The 17,713-nt window shown below is 35.1% G+C and overlaps 7 protein-coding genes across 7 annotated transcripts; 3 read left to right on the top strand and 4 right to left on the bottom strand.

Annotated features, from left to right (window-relative positions):
• Positions 1–82: 82 nt before the first annotated feature.
• On the bottom strand, positions 83–1,873 carry DMA2 (ubiquitin-conjugating protein DMA2; the record flags this gene model as incomplete). The annotated part of the gene is made up of 1 exon (XM_071054614.1): positions 83–1,873. One exon carries the CDS (start codon positions 1,871–1,873, stop codon positions 83–85), a length of 1,791 nt encoding a protein of 596 aa, XP_070909307.1.
• A 794-nt stretch (positions 1,874–2,667) lies between these two features.
• On the bottom strand, positions 2,668–4,332 carry MLS1 (malate synthase MLS1; the record flags this gene model as incomplete). Its single annotated transcript, XM_071054613.1, has 1 exon — positions 2,668–4,332. The coding sequence occupies one exon, from the start codon at positions 4,330–4,332 to the stop codon at positions 2,668–2,670; it is 1,665 nt and encodes a 554-aa protein (XP_070909306.1).
• Positions 4,333–6,195: 1,863 nt separating this feature from the next.
• Positions 6,196–9,105, top strand: DCP2 (decapping enzyme complex catalytic subunit; the record flags this gene model as incomplete). The annotated part of the gene is made up of 1 exon (XM_071054612.1): positions 6,196–9,105. The coding sequence occupies one exon, from the start codon at positions 6,196–6,198 to the stop codon at positions 9,103–9,105; it is 2,910 nt and encodes a 969-aa protein (XP_070909305.1).
• A 134-nt stretch (positions 9,106–9,239) lies between these two features.
• On the bottom strand, positions 9,240–10,655 carry NCS2 (Ncs2p; the record flags this gene model as incomplete). The annotated part of the gene is made up of 1 exon (XM_071054611.1): positions 9,240–10,655. One exon carries the CDS (start codon positions 10,653–10,655, stop codon positions 9,240–9,242), a length of 1,416 nt encoding a protein of 471 aa, XP_070909304.1.
• A 694-nt stretch (positions 10,656–11,349) lies between these two features.
• Positions 11,350–13,119, top strand: TOM70 (protein channel TOM70; the record flags this gene model as incomplete). The annotated part of the gene is made up of 1 exon (XM_071054610.1): positions 11,350–13,119. One exon carries the CDS (start codon positions 11,350–11,352, stop codon positions 13,117–13,119), a length of 1,770 nt encoding a protein of 589 aa, XP_070909303.1.
• Positions 13,120–13,764: 645 nt separating this feature from the next.
• MRP35 (mitochondrial 54S ribosomal protein bL35m) lies at positions 13,765–14,058 on the top strand (the record flags this gene model as incomplete). Its single annotated transcript, XM_071054609.1, has 1 exon — positions 13,765–14,058. One exon carries the CDS (start codon positions 13,765–13,767, stop codon positions 14,056–14,058), a length of 294 nt encoding a protein of 97 aa, XP_070909302.1.
• Positions 14,059–14,371: 313 nt separating this feature from the next.
• On the bottom strand, positions 14,372–17,329 carry NMA111 (Nma111p; the record flags this gene model as incomplete). The annotated part of the gene is made up of 1 exon (XM_071054608.1): positions 14,372–17,329. The coding sequence occupies one exon, from the start codon at positions 17,327–17,329 to the stop codon at positions 14,372–14,374; it is 2,958 nt and encodes a 985-aa protein (XP_070909301.1).
• Between the last annotated feature and the right edge of the window lie 384 nt (positions 17,330–17,713).

The raw sequence follows: 17,713 nt of genomic DNA, 5'->3' as shown, positions 1-17,713 counted from the left end.
TAATTCGGAGTGAATTAATATATCTAGTATGCATGGAATTATTCTTAAATAGCTTAATGACTGGTAAGAATATATTTATTCGTTAATCCGCCATACGAATATCTTTCTGGTGATCCATTAAACCGTTTAATTGGTCTACCAGTTCATCTCCATCACTTTCAATGCCACTTTCACTCTCGGAGTCACTATTGTCAAGAGACGCTTCTAAATCACAGGTTGACCGACAGTTTGGGCATACAAATTGTGGATAAGCTAACATGACCAACCTACGTACACAACGGAAATGCCATGTGTGGGCACAAGGAGATATAAAGATGGCTTGGCAGGGTTTAATCTTAGATAGACAAATTGAGCAATCTTCTTCATCGGACCCAGTAGTTAATTTTTGAAGCTTTCTCATTTTCTGTAACGCTTCTTTGTTAAAAGCATTTGCCTTTAACTTCCAGGATCTATTTAACTCGACCCTCATTCGAACACACCTGTAAATCTCTTCTGTTCCTCCTCTGAAATCCATACCTAGCTGTAAGATATCACCGTCATGTAATAAAGTATCTTTCGATAATGTTGAAGCCTGTGATAATCTTTGATGATTTAAAAATGTACCACTTGATGATTTTATATCCTGAATATACCAGTTACCTTGGGAGTCTACCTTGAAGCACCCGTGGGTTCTTGAAACGACTTTCGACTTGAACACTACAGGATGGTATTGTTCAGGAATTTTCGAGATTGCCTCATGAACACGTTCGGTATAACGTCCAATGACAAGTTGTGAACCAGGGCCAGCCTTTCTAATCACAGGTTCGAAAAATAAACCTTGGTTTGTACTGGAAGAGGAGTCAATAAAAGGAGTTAATCTTATGCTAAAAAATCCACTCTTATCTTTCCTTTGCTTTAAAGTTTCTTTATCAACGGGTTCGGGACGAGGTTTATCTGGAGGTAGCTGAAGATTTAACAACTCGTCTGAGTTTTCCTGATCTGCTGCATAAACATAATGCCTCAAATTTTTATTTTGATTGTTTAGTGCAGATGTTATTGCAGCGGTGGCTGGTTGTTCTACTGGTGAAGACATAGTGCCACTTTCGTTGAGGTGTGTTAAATTATCGGCGCCAGTGTTGTTTCTTGACAGTGAGTTTGCGGCCTGTAAGAAAGGATTTGTGCTCACAGCTACTCCGTTGGCGATCCCAGTGTTGTCTCCAGTTAAATCTATGACTACATTGTTACCTGCGGGGTGCTCCGTCTCTGGTTGCTCATTAGGGTTGCCATTTCCCGACCCGGGTCCATTCTCTCTTTGTGAGGATAAAGAAAGTGATATTGGTAGTTGATAATTTTGTGAATGCGTGTGGACTATGGGGGCGGAACCGTGACTCATGTTAGCTTGAATTTGCCTCTGTATTTGCATCTGTTGCTGATGTTGCTGTTGCCTGACACTCAACGGAACTGACGACCCTGGGATACTGCTAGTTCTAGATCTATTGATAGTTGTCTCTATAGGGGTCCTCCTACCACCATTATTAGCAGTATTACTAGCAGTACTATTACCAGTTAGAGAGACTCCCAACGCTGATGCAGATGGAGTATTATTGTTGGTGTTATTATTATTGTTATTATTATTATTATTGGTTTGCGAGTTAACAGTATTAGTACTGTTGGTGTTGCTATTGCTGTTACTGTGCTGCCTGATACCGAAAGATGTCAAAAGCGAACTGAACCCTGTGGTACCGTTGCTATTAGTATTCCCTGACATGTTAAATCGACTTCCTGTATTGGGATTAGAGTGACTTCTCCCTGATCTATTCGAGGTTTCACTATTCTGTCTTGCTTCACCACTATTAGAATCAAGAGGAGTACCTATCTGTATTGGAGTGTACATAAGAGAAAATCCCTATTAATTTGTATATTATTTTTTCTCCTTTCCTTTCTTAAAGAGAATACTTTTTTTGAATATTTTATTCAGGGATTTAGAGATAAAAAGCTCTATGGTTTTATCTTTGATTTATAATAAAATCTTTAATAACAAATAAATTTTTTTTTTTGAAATTTTTTTTATTTTTTTTTTAATGTGTATTGTTTAGAGCCACACAAAAGAAACCTAAGAGCAGCAAAAGACAAGCTATTCAAGATATAGAAATGAAGTTAAGATCAATAAAGAATATCCACATTCAATTAATCTTATAAAAAAATTATTTGTTGCAGATCCTTTGAGATTAAAATTGTACCCAAAGAAAAAAAAAATTAAAGAATAAAAAAAAAAGAAAGAAACCTTTTTATAAAAAAGGAGGAACTCAAACAAAGAGTTTTCTTTTCTTTCTTTTTTTTTTTGGAGTTTTTGCAAATTGATTTTGTGCCTACTCATATTTAACGAATTATCACGTGCTTAGCCAACAGGTGTATATAAACATTTCTTATTTTAATGTTTTGTTTGTTAGGCACATTATAATGGCAAAAACTATTTATATTTATCTTCTATATATATCAAATGAATTCAGGTTTTCCATTCTAAAAAGTTTGAAAATGATAATAAAAAATGTATGTTAAGTTTTAGATGTATATAAGTTTAAATAAAAGAAACAACAACCATTCTCTTTATGGAGAGATAAATACAAAAAAACAGGGAAAAAAAAAAAAAAGTTAAAAGTTAAAATCGTAAACCAATGGAAATGATACTTATAATTTACTTAAATCAGTAGGAGAAGAATTAGCAGTGACGATCTCGTCATATAGAAGAGTAGTCAAGAACTCACTGAACTTCTCACCTCTAATTTCTGGTAGGAAGTATTTGGCAGCTAGAGCGAACTTGTTCTTGTCCCCAAGTGGAGAGGACTGTTCGAGTTTCCTTACACGTTCTTCTAAAATCTTTTGTGTTAGGTCTGGGGTGACCTTCTCGCCAGTGTCGCTTAACGTGACACCGTGGTGTACCCATTGGTAAAGTTGACAACGGGACACCTCAGCAGTGGCTGCATCTTCCATTAGGTTGTTGATAGGCACACAACCGGAGCCTCTGATCCAGGCCTCCATGTATTGCAAACCGATATCCAGGTTCTGGACGATACCGTCCAATGTGACCTTAGCATCTGGGACCTTTGTGTTGACCAAGTCCTGAGCTGTAACTTGCTGTTCTGGGATGTAGTGAATTTGGTTAGGTGTACCCATATTAATGAAGACTTCATTACAGATAGGTGCTAGAGCAGGATGAGCAACCCAGGAACCATCATGACCGTTTGTTAGTTCTCTGATCTTATCGTTACGCACCTTGGCTAGGGCCTTTTCATTGGCTTCTGGATCATCCTTGATAGGAATTTGAGCAGCCATACCACCCATTGCATGGACACCTCTACGATGACATGTGTTAATCAATCTCTTAACGTAGGCATCCATGAATGGAGATGTCATAGTAACAAGATCTCTGTTTGGCAACACATGTTCTGGTAGGTTTCTCAATCTCTTGATTGTAGAGAAAATGTAATCCCAACGACCACAGTTCAAACCACTCGAGTGTTGTCTCAATTGGTAAATAATTTCTTCCATTTGGAAGGCAGCTGGAAGGGTTTCAATCAACACAGTAGCCCTGATAGTACCACGAGAAATACCAATATAATCTTGGGATACGTTAAAGATATCGTTCCATAATTTAGCCTCCAAGTGATGTTCCATCTTTGGCAAGTAGAAGTATGGACCCTTGCCCAACTTAATTAGTTCCTTAGCATTATGGAAGAAATATAGACCAAAATCGAAGATGGAAGCACTAATTGGCTCGTCATCAACCAGTAAGTGCTTCTCAACCATATGCCAACCACGAGGTCTGACAATAATGGTAGGAGAGTCCTCGAATCTCTGATTCAACTTGTATTCCTTTCTTGGTGTCTTGAAGTTAATCTGGTTTCTAATAGTGTCGTACAAATTAACCTGACCGTATATTTGGTTCAACCAAGTAGGGGAAGCAGAATCTTCAAAATCAGTCATATAGGTCTTGACATCTGCATTTAGAGCATTAACCAACATGTTTCTCAATGGAGGACCAGTGATCTCGGTGGATCTGTCGATCAAACCTGGTGCCAAAGTAGGTCCTTGCCAAGTTGGGTCATTTCTAATATTAGCAGTCTCTGGCAAAAAGTCCAGCTTGAAATTACCAGAGTCTAACTTCTTTTGAATCTCTTGTCTGTTTTCCAACAATTGCTTCCTCTTAGCATTGAAAGTCCTATGTAACAACACAATGAATTCTAAGGCTTCTTTTGTCAAAATAGTCTTCACAGTAGTAGTAGATGGTGGAAATTGAGGTTTGTCGTCAATATCGACCAACAACTTAACATTATCCAAAGAAATCTTAACCATTTTTTTATTTGTATTTTTTTCTTAGTTTATAATATTGTAATATTCTCTTACGTTTTTTTTTTCCAGTAATGATATATCCAATTACCTTCTTTATATGATATTTTTTTTTAATACTAACACTTTCTTATATTATTAAGAAAAAAAGGGGACAGGTACTTTTGGATGTATTATTATTATTAGTATCTTTTTTTTTTTTTCCCTTTCGAAAAAAGAGAAGAAATAAATTAAAGAAAAACTATAACCTATTGATTTGATAGTTATTTATATACCTTTTTTTTTTTTTTTTATCTTTTATTGTATATTGTAATATATTCTATCTACTTTTACCAATTATTGCAAATACGTTTTACCTCAAGTAAGAACTCATAGTAGAGCTCATTACTACGCCCTTAATTTATTTTGGGTATCTTTTACAATAGAGATGATTAGCAAGACAGCTCTCTCTCACTTGCTTAATTTACTAGCAAGTGCATGCTAAATTATTATAGGGCAATGGACCCGATAACTCGGAGTTAATTTTTGCTAGTCCATCATTTAATTTTTTTTTATTCTTTGATCTTTCTTTCTTTTTTTATCTTTGAGTCTTTATTTTAATTTGTTATACTTTTTTTTTTTGACTTGCATTTAGTCAACTATAACCCAATTTTTGACATTATCCATCGATCCGGTAAAAGAAATATACTTATGTCAGCCAGAAATGAAACAGAACCTTACTGTCTCGAATTCATCTCCATTTATCCGGTTTATGCATCCTATTTTATTCATTTTATTTCTTTATTTTGGGTAAAGTAGGCTTCTACACACCCCCACGCAGGCTTACAGTAAAATACTCTTAAGGGGGGGAGGAAAGACGTGGGCCTACAAAAAAAAAAAACAGAACAGAAACGTTTCTCCATTTATCCGAAATTTTGTTACCCTAATGATGACTAACTCTCCTTTTATTTTATTTCGATCCTCTCTATCACAATGTTCTGTATGTGTCATATTTTTACCCGGCTTTGAAATGCATCTGATTTACGGACTGGCGGCAAAGCAATTAACAAAGTGACTTCTTTTTTTATTTTTTTTATTTTTTTGGGCTTGTGACTTCTTTAGCATTTTTATTTTTTATATATTAACTCCGAAACATTTGTACCTAAAAACAAACAAATTTTATTAGTAGTAGGAATGCATGTCTGTTTTGTGAGCCTTAGTATCACGGAGGAAAAGAAGAATTAGGGAGAGGCTGTTATAAAAAGCATCACTGGGGTAGGTAGTATCATCATAATAATAGTATTAATTGAGAAATATAATTATGTTCCACCCAGCATCTCCCCCATTTACACTTATATCAATCTCTGAAATATAAATATAGGCTCTTTCCACATTCCCAATAAACAACCTGTATCACATGAAAAATAATAATATACGAAACATGAAAATGATCTTTCGTCACATATGAGGAAATATATATATTTAATTTTTGTTTTTTTTGTTGGTTTCCAACCCCTTTGCCCCTCCTCTCTCTCTCTCTGTCTCTCTCTGTCTCTCTCTCTTCGAATTTTCTTGGTTTGTCTGCTAGTAATTATTTATTTTTATTTTTTTTTATTGTTTTTTTTTTGTCACCTTACCTATTTACTATCTTATTTTTTTTTTTTATTTTACTAGTTGATATTTGATTGAACCGTAAGTTTTAATTATAACTAATTAACGATATTCAATTCAATTCAATTCAATTCAAACCAATCCTTCTCTTTTTGTTTTTTTAACTACTTATAGATTAACAGTCTTTTTTTTTTTATAATTTTATTTTAATAAACAAGTCAAAGAAATAAGTTGCTGTAATATCATAATTATAAAGATAATAATAATAAAAAAAAGAAGATGTCTTTACCTTTACGACACGCACTTGAAAATGTTACCTCTCCAGACAGGGTTTTAGAAGACTTATTGGTACGTTTTATAATAAACTGTCCTCCTGAAGACCTCTCGAGTGTCGAAAGAGAACTCTTCCATTTCGAAGAAGCCTCCTGGTTTTATACAGACTTCATCAAATTGATGAACCCATCCTTACCCTCGATGAAAATAAAAGCATTCGCACAGCAGATAATTAAACTTTGTCCACTGGTTTGGAAATGGAACGTCAAAGTTGATCAAGCGTTACAGAAATTCTCGAAATATAAAAAGACTATCCCTGTTAGAGGTGCTGCCATATTTAACGAAAAATTAACAAAGATATTGCTAGTAAAAGGAACCGAGTCGGATTCTTGGTCTTTTCCTAGGGGTAAAATATCTAAGGACGAAAACGATGTGGACTGTTGTATTAGAGAAGTTAAAGAAGAAATTGGGTTTGATTTAACAGATTACGTGGATGAGTCCCAATTTATCGAAAGGAATATCCAAGGTAAAAACTATAAAATATTCCTAGTTTCAAGGATCCCGGAAAACTTCGATTTTAGACCCCACGTTAGAAATGAAATCGAAAAGATCGAGTGGAGAGATTTCAAGACCATCATGAAAACGATGTACAAGTCAAATGTGAAGTATTACTTGGTAAATTCTATGATGAGACCGTTGTCTTTATGGGTTAGACGTCAAAAACAAATAAAAAATGAAGATCAACTAAAACAATACGCTGAAGAACAACTGAAATTAATGTTAGGTATCACAGTAGAAGAAGAAGTCGATCCAGGCAGAGAACTATTGAATATGTTACAAACTTCTGTTCATTTCAATAATGATGGTGATACATCAGAAGAAGGTAAACATACAGGAACTAATTCCAGTCTTGATTTCGATTCCTTTGATCAGCAAGTTGCTTCTCCAAAGGAATTCCCTCAAAATGAAGCAAATATCACCCCAGTCCAACAGAATTATCCAATGCCGCCCGCTAACAACAACTTTGGACCTCAAGTACCAATGGTTCCTCCTCAGTTTTTGGCCATGATGAATCACCAACAACCGCATATGGCACCATTTCCCTTCGTCAAGGGCAATCTACCATTCATGCCCTCTCAAATGCCTATTCAAAACATGCATCCTAACATACAGAATTATGGAGGCTCAGTCTATCCTCCAGCTAATAGCACTCATGTTCCTCAGATGAATACACAACCAAATATCGATGATTTCTCCAAACCAACACTATCAGGTGATCAGGCCAAGAATACCAAAGAGCTATTGAATTTACTAAATACAAAAGGCTCTCCAAATAACTCCAGTACAAAATCCAATACAAAACCAAAAATAAAAATATTACAAAGAGGTGAAAACTTAGCTAACGATAGTAACGAGGTGATATCTTCCAATAATGATAATAGCAACAACAACAACAACAATAGTAATCACAACAACTTTGCTCTCGATGCAATGAAGAATCGTGTTCCTTCTAATGGAGATAGTGGATCATATTCTGACTTTGAAGACACGTCAGATGATATTGAAAATAACTCAGATGGATCCATTCCAGACGAATCTGGACAAATGTATGAAGATTTTGAAAGCAGTTCTAACAACGGAATCAGTTCTGAAGAAAGTGATGAATATAGTGAAAATGAACTCGACATTTCTGACCAAGAAGAAGCTGGTTTAAAGGAGATAGGAAGAGATGAAGAGGATGGAATTAATAGTTCCCAATCTGAAGTTTTAGCTGAAAATAACTTTTCTGTAAATAATGATATCCCAACTGCTCTACCACCAACGGAGAGCACTAGATCATTGGATTATTCAATGAATAGTGAAGCAACGACCCAGAAACCAAAATTTAAGATATTGAAACGTGGTGAAACAATAAGAAGCCCCAATAACAATCCCTCTCAGAATCAATCTACCTATTTGGATAGCAACGAAAAAATTGGTAATGGAAATGAGCTTCTAGCGATGCTGAAAAATCCACGTGTCCAGGAGGCTGCGAATGAGATGAGGTCTACAGAATCGAATGTATCAAGCAATGCGGTAAATATGAATATGAATCATGAATCACAAGCATTACTTTCTATGTTAAAATCAGGTGACGCTACGAAAGACAGTCCGGGTTCAGAGCATAACTTTACCAATAAATCTGAATCCCATTACGATAACGACTCTAAAACTTTGCTAAATATGCTGAAGAAACCATCCGCTGAACCACAGCTTGGATCAGGTACCTCAAACCCTTTGCTCAATATGTTGAAAAAAGGCTCGAATAGAAATGAATCAGATCCTTTAGATAATACGTCATCTCATGACATTCAATTTAATAATAATAACCACATGGGGACTAGTTATCAAGAACAACTCCTGGATAACCCAGCTAAGAAACTAACGAATCAAAAGTCAGACGCTGGAGAAGAATTAATGAATATGCTAAGGAGGAATTCCGTTTTAGAAAACACCAATACAAACTCAGAGAGTGATTTTAAAAACTTCTCTCCCATAAATAGAGATATTTTATCTACTCCAGTTGAAAACAATCAAAAATCATCTGCAGCATTACTCAATATTTTACACGGTAGTAGACCAGTTCAGTCAGACCAAACAACTTCCCCACATTTTTTTAGCCCTTCATATTACGACCAACCTGATAATGTAAGTCCATTCCACCAAGTTGCTACAAATGTAACTTCAAATGACAATGGGAATGTTTCCAGAGAGTTTTTGAATATCCTAGGAAGGAACTCAACAGGAGGCAATTCTTCTCTCGAACGAGTTAATTCAACTACTCACCAAGAATCCCCAGCAAACTTTATCCCTACATCCGAACAGAATAATGTAGCATCTAAAAATCTACTAAATATCTTGCATAAAGGACTTTAGTCAATTCTCCGAAATGCAATAGAAAATTTTAATCTACGATATAGAATCTATATATTATATCTTCTTCTAATGTGATTACTCAAGAAAAATAACTGTTAAAATATCTATATATATGAATGATATAATGCATCTAATTATTCCAGACTATACTCATTAAGAATGTTTTCCAATTCTTTCTCATTATTTTTTGGCCACGTCAAATTCATATTCTTCACTCCCTGCATGGTGACTATACAACCGTAACATAGGTCAGCATCGCTGCCATGGCTCCATGTACTATCACGAAGTTTATAATATGCACTGGCTTCGATACCAATTTGTGATGTTGACCACTTATCGTAGAGTTCCTTTTCAAGTTCAGTTTCGACAGGGTGTGGTACGTTAACCGTAATATCTCTCAACCATTTAGATACATCATCGTATATTTTGGACTTACAAACTGCACACTTTCGTACACCATCGGGTGCAGTAGGTTCTGCTAACTTATCTCCTGTTCTTAATACGGTGGCAATAATGTTTGAATATTCACCTTCAATATCATTGAAATATTTCCGAGCGAGTTCATTAATGGTCATATTCTTTACCAGCCTTGTACTTCCACCAACTTGTTTCTTCTCAGGCTTACTGATTAATAAGTTATTTAGTAGATCATAATTAATCAAAAATTTATTCAAACCAAATGTTGCACAATAGGCATCCACTTCAGCTAATAAGATATCCTTTAATGGATATAAATTCTTGAAAGATTTCCCATAATCCTCGTCAAAATCAGTCGAATTCAAAGAAGATGCAATTTGGGAGCCTCTACCTTTCACTACATAAGAAATAATCTCATCGGCTAACCTAGTCATTGAATGACCCCACAGAATAGCTTTCTGACCATGTTGGTATGCATATTTCTTAACCAAATGCGTAGTAATGAATGTTAGCAGATCTTCTCTAGTAGATCTATTCGGACATGATGCTAAAATTGTCTCTAAGTTCAATGCTTGCGGATCAGCTTCAGACAAAGAATCTATCTTACCAGTAAAATCAACATTATGTAGAACAATTCTATGTAGCTCTTCACTGTTCAACTTAAAGAAATTGTCCAAACTTAGCAAGTGAAATCTGATTTCATCTCTGTTCTCTTTAAAACGACTTTCTGATAACTCTTTGACTGCTGTTACAATTTGCTGAAATGACTTCTCATCACCCTCTTTATAGCATATTAGAACATCAACATTGAAACCAGTCTTTTTATGTTGAGCCCTTTGTTCCAAAAGTGTAAGATGGACTATATCTAACAACATAAGAGAAGAAGAACCCAGGGATAAGGGAACTAAGATTGTGGAATTCTTGTTTTGTAATTCAGCTTCTTCAGAACTTCTTATTCTATCCTTGTACATCACTTTAAAGATCTCCCTGAAATAATCATCAGACATCATCTGTTTCCTCTGCTTCTGCATAACGAAATGTTTGAAACATTCGGCACAGAATGTCTCCTTTCTCGAGATAATTATAGCCTCCTCCTTCTTACAACGCTGACAAATATCTCCAGACATTTTCATTCGTTTTTTACTTTTTATTTTATTTTAAACTAGTTTACCAGTCAAATTTATCTTTAAAAAAGTTCGATGAAGATATAGAAAAAATAGCAAAATTAATTGTTAAGGATTGTGATATAAATACAAATAGTCATACATTGATATATTATAAATTGAATTTATAATCTTCTAATATTTAATTGCGATGAGCTCATCGCCGATGAGCACTGCATCGTGAAATTTTGAAATTTTTCAGTCAATAAGCCGGGTAAAGTTAAAGATCAAAGTATAAATTACCACAGAGATGATTTAATAATGTAAGTTATCAGTAAACCTTAGGAGTTGATAATACAATACATATCTATTATTCAATAAAATGACAACCTCTAACGCTACTTGTCTTAAAATGTGTGATCAATTTGTTTTTGATTTATTAAATTTATACTCCGTACAATATGTGTTCTAAACTGGCATCTACATCATATAAAACGAGATAGTCATGCTCAAATCACCTACCTGAGGTGGAAGAGAGGAGGAGGGAGGGGATCAGAGAATTGATGGAAGCAGTCTTGCCCGAAATGTTGAAGCGGTACATGGAGTTGATCTAGCAGCCCACATTTGTTGCAAAATATATTATCTTTTTATTTCTGGTGGCAAAGAAATACTTTTTGACTAGTACTTCTGGAACTTCAGTAACAATCAAAGAAAATAAAAATAAATGAGTTCTAATTCTGACTCACTTGGAGGGTTTCTAGTTAGAAACAAGAGGGCTGTAATTGCCTCTGTTGCTACCGTTTCTGCCGTTGCTGGTGCATACATCTACTATAGACAATTGCAATCTTTGAAGGATGATAAAGATGAAACCAATAAGAAGAAAAAGGAAGAACGTTTTGATTTCCTAGTCCTTGCTGATGGCGATGAACCTGACATTGAGGCTATGAAGAAAATAGAGGATCAAATTCTAAGGGCCAAGTACTCTACAGAGCTGAAAAATAAAGGTAATTCCTTTTTCAAGAGCAAAGATTATGCTAATGCCATCAAGTACTATGAATATGCTTTACAATTGAAGGAAGACGCAATCTTTTATTCTAATCTTGCAACGTGTTATATGAGCTTAAACGACACAGATAACGCTATGAAGTTTTGTAATAAAGCCTTAGAGTTGAACCCAGATTATTCGAAGGTTCTTTTGAAACGTGCTTCCCTAAATGAAGGTACTGGGAATTTCCAAGATGCACTCTTTGATTTGACAGCATTGTCTTTGACAGGAGATTTCAATGATGCTACCATTCAACCAATTGTGGAAAGAGTACTTAATAAACAGGCAATGGTAGCACTGAAGGATATTCTAGAAAGATGTGAAAAAGAGAAAGTCTTACCTTCTGCTACTTCAATGGCTGCGTTCTTCGGAGTTTTCAAACCAGAAACAAGTATTAGAAACTATATAGAAAATGACGAATCTGATAAGTTACTTGTAGATGCACTAAATGCGCTATATGGCCATACCAGAGAAGGATACAACACTGCAGATGAGCTTTTCAGAAAGGCTTTGGTTGGTTACAAATTGAAATTAGAGGAAGACAAAGAGAACGAAAACTTGAAGGAAAAGGCTGCAATCGCATACGAACATGTCGGTATCCTTGACTTCTTGAAAAATGATGCTATTTCAGCTAGAGAAAATGTTGATAAGGCATTGGCATTATTTCCAAGAGCCAAATCTTACGTCTATCTTGGTCTGTTGGTTGCTGATAAAGGTTTGGATGAAGAATATTACAAGAATTTTGAGAATGCCTTAGCATTAAACCAAGACAATGCTGCTGTATACTACCACCGTGGTCAAATGGGTTTTATATTACAACAATATGAAAAAGCTGGTGCTGATTTTGACAAAGCCAAAGAGGAAGACCCTGAAAATATATTCCCATATATACAGCTTGCTTGTATGGCATATCGTGAAGGAAATTTTGCCGACTGTGAAACTTTATTTAGTGAAGCCCGTAGAAAGTTCCCAGATGCTCCTGAAGTTCCTAATTTTTTTGCCGAGATTTTATCTGATAAAGGTGATATTGAAAAGGCTCTGTTGGAATACGATAGGGCTATAGAATTAGAAGGTAAAACTGACAATATTCGTGTCGGTATTGCTCCACTAGTTGGGAAAGCTACTACTTTGTTGAAGAACCCAACCGTTGAAAACTTTATCGAGGCCGATGAATTATTTGAAACTGCAGCTTCTGAGGACCCAAATGCCGACAAGGCCAAAATGGGCTTGGCCCAATGCAAGCTTCAACAAGAGGATCTAGAAGAAGCGATTAGCTTATTCGAGGAGACTGCATTCTTATCAAGAACTATAGACGAAAAATTGCAAGCTGTTACGTTTGCTGAAGCCACTAAAGTACAACAGAATATAAAAGCTGATCCTAGACTACAAACTAAGATCATGAAAGCTGTTGATGACCTCCGTCGCAACGGTGGCATGCCAGATTACTAAATGTATACTAACCAACCTGAAGGCGTCAGATAAATTGATATTGAACAATGATCCACAGTATTCTTAGACATTCATATGATTAATTGCTCGAACCCAACACTATGTTTTAAAATTCGTATTGCAAAAAATGATGCTCATTTAAAAAAGTTATAGAAAGTTAACTGTTAAATGTTCTTAATTATTCATGATTAGAGAGTGTGCCCATAGTTGCCTTCCATTTTATTGGTTATCTCATTAGAGGTAAACAAATATGGGGGCATTGCTAGGACTGTTCCATTACCTGTCCCTGCCAAATATATTATAATGCTCGTGTATATAGTACTTAATTAAAATATATCATTATTTATGATTTCTCTTTACTCACTTCAGACGGGTTTTTGATATTCAAGTTAATAAAAGGCAAGTTTCGGTTTAAATAAAACTATGGATTTCAACAGCCTAAGGAGAATACCGTATCGCGTTGATTCAGTTACCAAATAGTATAACTACTCACTTAGTGAATCAATTTATTTTCATAGATCCTCTTTCCCAATCATACAATATCGAAATAAGAACGAAGGACTTTGCTATTTCGTTTAATTCGAATATAGAATTAGAGAAGCTTTTCCAATATTAAAACCGACAGTACTTCTTATAATTTAGCTGATGAGTTTCTTTAAGAACTTGGGAAAGATAAGATTCAATTCTTTACTATCTCAATCTGTCTCTATAAATCAATATGTATCACCTTCAATGATACTGACTAGAAACTTAATGAAGACACACAGGGGTGCTCTCAAAAGATGGAGAAAGACAGCTAATGGATTCAAAAGAGGTATTGCTGGAAGAAAACATGGAAATATTGGCTGGTCTCATCGCTCCCTTAAAAACCTGACGGGTCGGACACCTGCACATGAAACTCAAACTAAACGTTTAAAGAGGCTCATGCCATACAAATAGACATGAATGTGATAAGGATACAACTTTCATATATGATACGAATAGTGAGCATATTGCCATTATTTATTAGAATGGGGTTTCTTAGACTGTTCTTTTCTTTATTTGAGATTATATTCATTTGAATATGTAACTGAATATTGATTCAGTTAACAAATTCATCAGCTATTGTAAATATTTTTTTCGAGTTATCTAATATTTCATTTTTATTATTTTAATTGAAGAATAAATGCATGTATATAAAGTATATAAATACATTTAAAATAACTTTTAAACGAATTTGAATTTATGGACATTGTCAATTTCCAGAAATGAATTAAGTTTTAGAGGACTCTAAAGCAGATTCATCTGTTTTGTTATACTCTTTCTCAATCCATTTACCATTTTCTCTATTTTTTTTAAGTTCAGCTGTAGGGAAATAATGGTAGTTTGTTTTTAATGAAATAGCAAACGGAACATTATCAAATGTCATCATTCTTATTTTACAGTAGGTATTATCTGGGATCTGGCGAACTATATTCAAAAATGTGTCCAAGTCTGGGGTTTCCATCTCATTTACATGTGTAATGAAATTTGTAGCCGAGATACCGTACTGTATACCAGGAGAAGACTCGCCTCTGAATGTACAGTAAACGCCACTTGGTATATTTAGCATGGCCTGACGAACTGCATGATGTGGTGGTTGTAAGATACAGCCTGCAAATATAACAATCTGGTTCGTTTCATGAACTTCAATCGTTTTCACATCAAGATCCACTATTTTACCTTCACGAACAACCTTGAAATGTAGAGTATGTGACTGAACTTCCTCTTCTACTGCATTAACGATACCACTTAGTTGATCCATTTCTGTAACCATTTTATCATTCACAGATAATATAACATCACCAGTTTGTAACTTCAATGGCTCATTAGTACAGGAAACTCTAGAAACAGTAATAAATTGTAAACGATTACTAGACTCATTTTCCATCCTCTCTATCCATTCCTCTGGGACTCCTCTAATTCTAGCATGCAAAATAGAAATAGATCCAAACCCGGCATCCACAATTTGCACTTTTGGTTTACTTCCAGATTTCAAAATATCAATAACTTTTTTGCAGTCCATTATATCTAAACCCATTAAATATACCTTCTCTTTATTTTCTTGCCTCTCTCCCAAAAACGATAACCAAAGAGCTCTAACGGTACCATCCTTATCCGTGATGATACCAGAATTACATCTTGGACTGACGTTACTATCGATAGAGATAGCTTCTAAATTGGTTGCACGATATCTTGGTATCAAGTTGCTTGGAATACTTACTGAAGAAATATCAGTAACAGTTGTTTCGGATGTAACTAACCTATTGTTATGGGTAAAACCAATAAACTGGGCAGAATCACCTCTTACCATTCTCTTACCAGACAGCTTTGGAGTTTGTACTGGTGCCTTTACCAAAGAAGGATCGTATTGAACAATAGCATAGTTTTGAGTAGGATGTAGAAAAACTACGTTAGCCGGTATCACCAATGAATCTGCAATAGTAACAAATACATCTAAACAATCATGAGGAACTGTTCTTCTGGATACTAAAACATAACCTTGCTCAGCATCAATAATTAGACCAGATGTCTTTAGCGTTTCTGCAGAAAGGGAATCTAAAGGTATGGCTGCAACAGAATGAACCATGCACAAAGAATTCGATAGTTTTGCAATTTCTGGATTACTGGTTGGAATTGGAATAAATTTTGCAGTGTGTGGTTTCAACGGTTCTTCGGGCAGTGGATCTGCGACATTTGTGTAATCCCAGACACCTGTCTCATCATTTCTTTGGTATATTCTAAATTCATTACACCAGTGGCGGTCAACATATATTGACGTAACGTTCGGAGAATGCTGATCAGTTAAATGATGATACTTAACAGTAATTCTAGCCTTATCAGGAATTGTCTTCATAACCTCAATAAAAGTGTCAAGATCAGGAGTTTCTTTATAATCAACAGCATCTACAATCCATCCAATTTTTTCTTTGTTGTCAAAATTGAATGAGCCAGATGCACTACTGAGAAAAACACCTCTAATCGGCAGAGCATAAAATCTTGCCATTTGATAAGACAGCTCATTAAATGTAGCGCCACAAACCTCAACATATCTTGAAGGTGTTACAGCATGTAAGTCACCAACAGTGCATACCACAGCCAACTCTTTCCCCCCTCTTTGTACTTGAAATTCTACTTCTTTCCCAACACTGCTGTCAAGTACATCATCAACTTGTATAAATGTTGAAATCCTTTTGCCGTTTATTGCAATTAATATATCACCTTCTTTTATTTTTCCATCAGAAGGGCCTTCCCTTAAAATAGTTTCAGCTACGAGAAGACCAATTCTTTCTGGAAACAAGCTTCTTGATTCTGATTCACGTTCAGGAGTTAAACCAAGTCTCTTACATTCATCATAAGGTTTTAATAACCATTGAGTCTGTATGGTACCTCTTGTTATTGGTTTTCTAGATTGAACGCATTTTAATGCACGCAATATTCTGTCTAACGGTAGAAAAAAATCGGTCGAAGCCTCAGTCGAACCACCAGCTTGTAGTGCAACCGCATATCCGTCACTATTAACAACAGGTGAACCACTGGATCCTCCAGATGCAGAGGCAGCGGCTTGGATATACTCGGTATTGAAATCATTATAAGTTAATTCGCCATAATCTGGAGCATTTCTGTCTATTCTACTAATGAACCCTGCTAAGATACTCAGTTTTTCACCAGCGTCGTTACCTACAACTCTAATTTCAGACCCAATTTTAGCCTCCGAAGGTTTCAATTCTAAGGCATTAATATTGGTATACTTAATCTTCTTAGGATCAAATTTTAGAAACCCAAAATCATGTACTGGGTCTCTATAAATAGGAATAACATCACATTCTTCATGATTATCAAACACAACATAACCAACAAATGGACCAGCACCCACAACATGTCTATTAGTCAAAATGATACCTAATTTAGAGTCCACCACAAAACCAGTTGCTTCAGATACTAAAGCTGAATCACAGTCAAATGGAGCAACTTGAGAAAAATGTATAGAAACAACGGACTTGACTACTTTGGATATGGTATTTTGCCACTTAACGTAGTTCTCAGTCTCATCCTTGTAGACTACGGCTGGTAACTCTTCTTCAATTTCAAAAGAATGATTAATATCATCTTCTGTTGAAACCTTCTTATTTATATGTCCGTCTGAGCCATCGGAAAGCGTTCTCTTCTTTGCCTCTCTCATTACAGTCATATCTCCTATGTTGTCTTAATCGGAACTTAAATGAAACGTTAAAACTAAATAGTGATAAGGGAATAAATATGTATATACATATCTATTTTAGACTACAATAATTTAATTTTTTGACATACATGAAATTACTTTAGGCTTGATTATTATTTAGCTTTTGAAAATTTTTTAAAAACTTAAAGATTTTTCCCTTTCGGGACATAAGCTCATCGCATTCAAAAGAGAGAAATTTGAAGATTGAAAACGACTTAATATAAATTTAAATATAGTTAAGAGGCTGTTATAACATGGCTGAGAAATAGTTGGGTATAACTAATATAACCATGTAACAATCATATCCTGCCTAGTGATTAAAAGAACAAACTTTATCTATCTATAAAAATATGT

This window comes from Nakaseomyces bracarensis, assembly GCF_045282275.1.
Source record: "Nakaseomyces bracarensis strain CBM3 chromosome Unknown Scaff13_0, whole genome shotgun sequence".
Classification (NCBI taxonomy): Eukaryota; Fungi; Ascomycota; class Saccharomycetes; order Saccharomycetales; family Saccharomycetaceae; genus Nakaseomyces; species Nakaseomyces bracarensis.
This window is presented reverse-complemented; position numbering and strand designations above follow the sequence as displayed.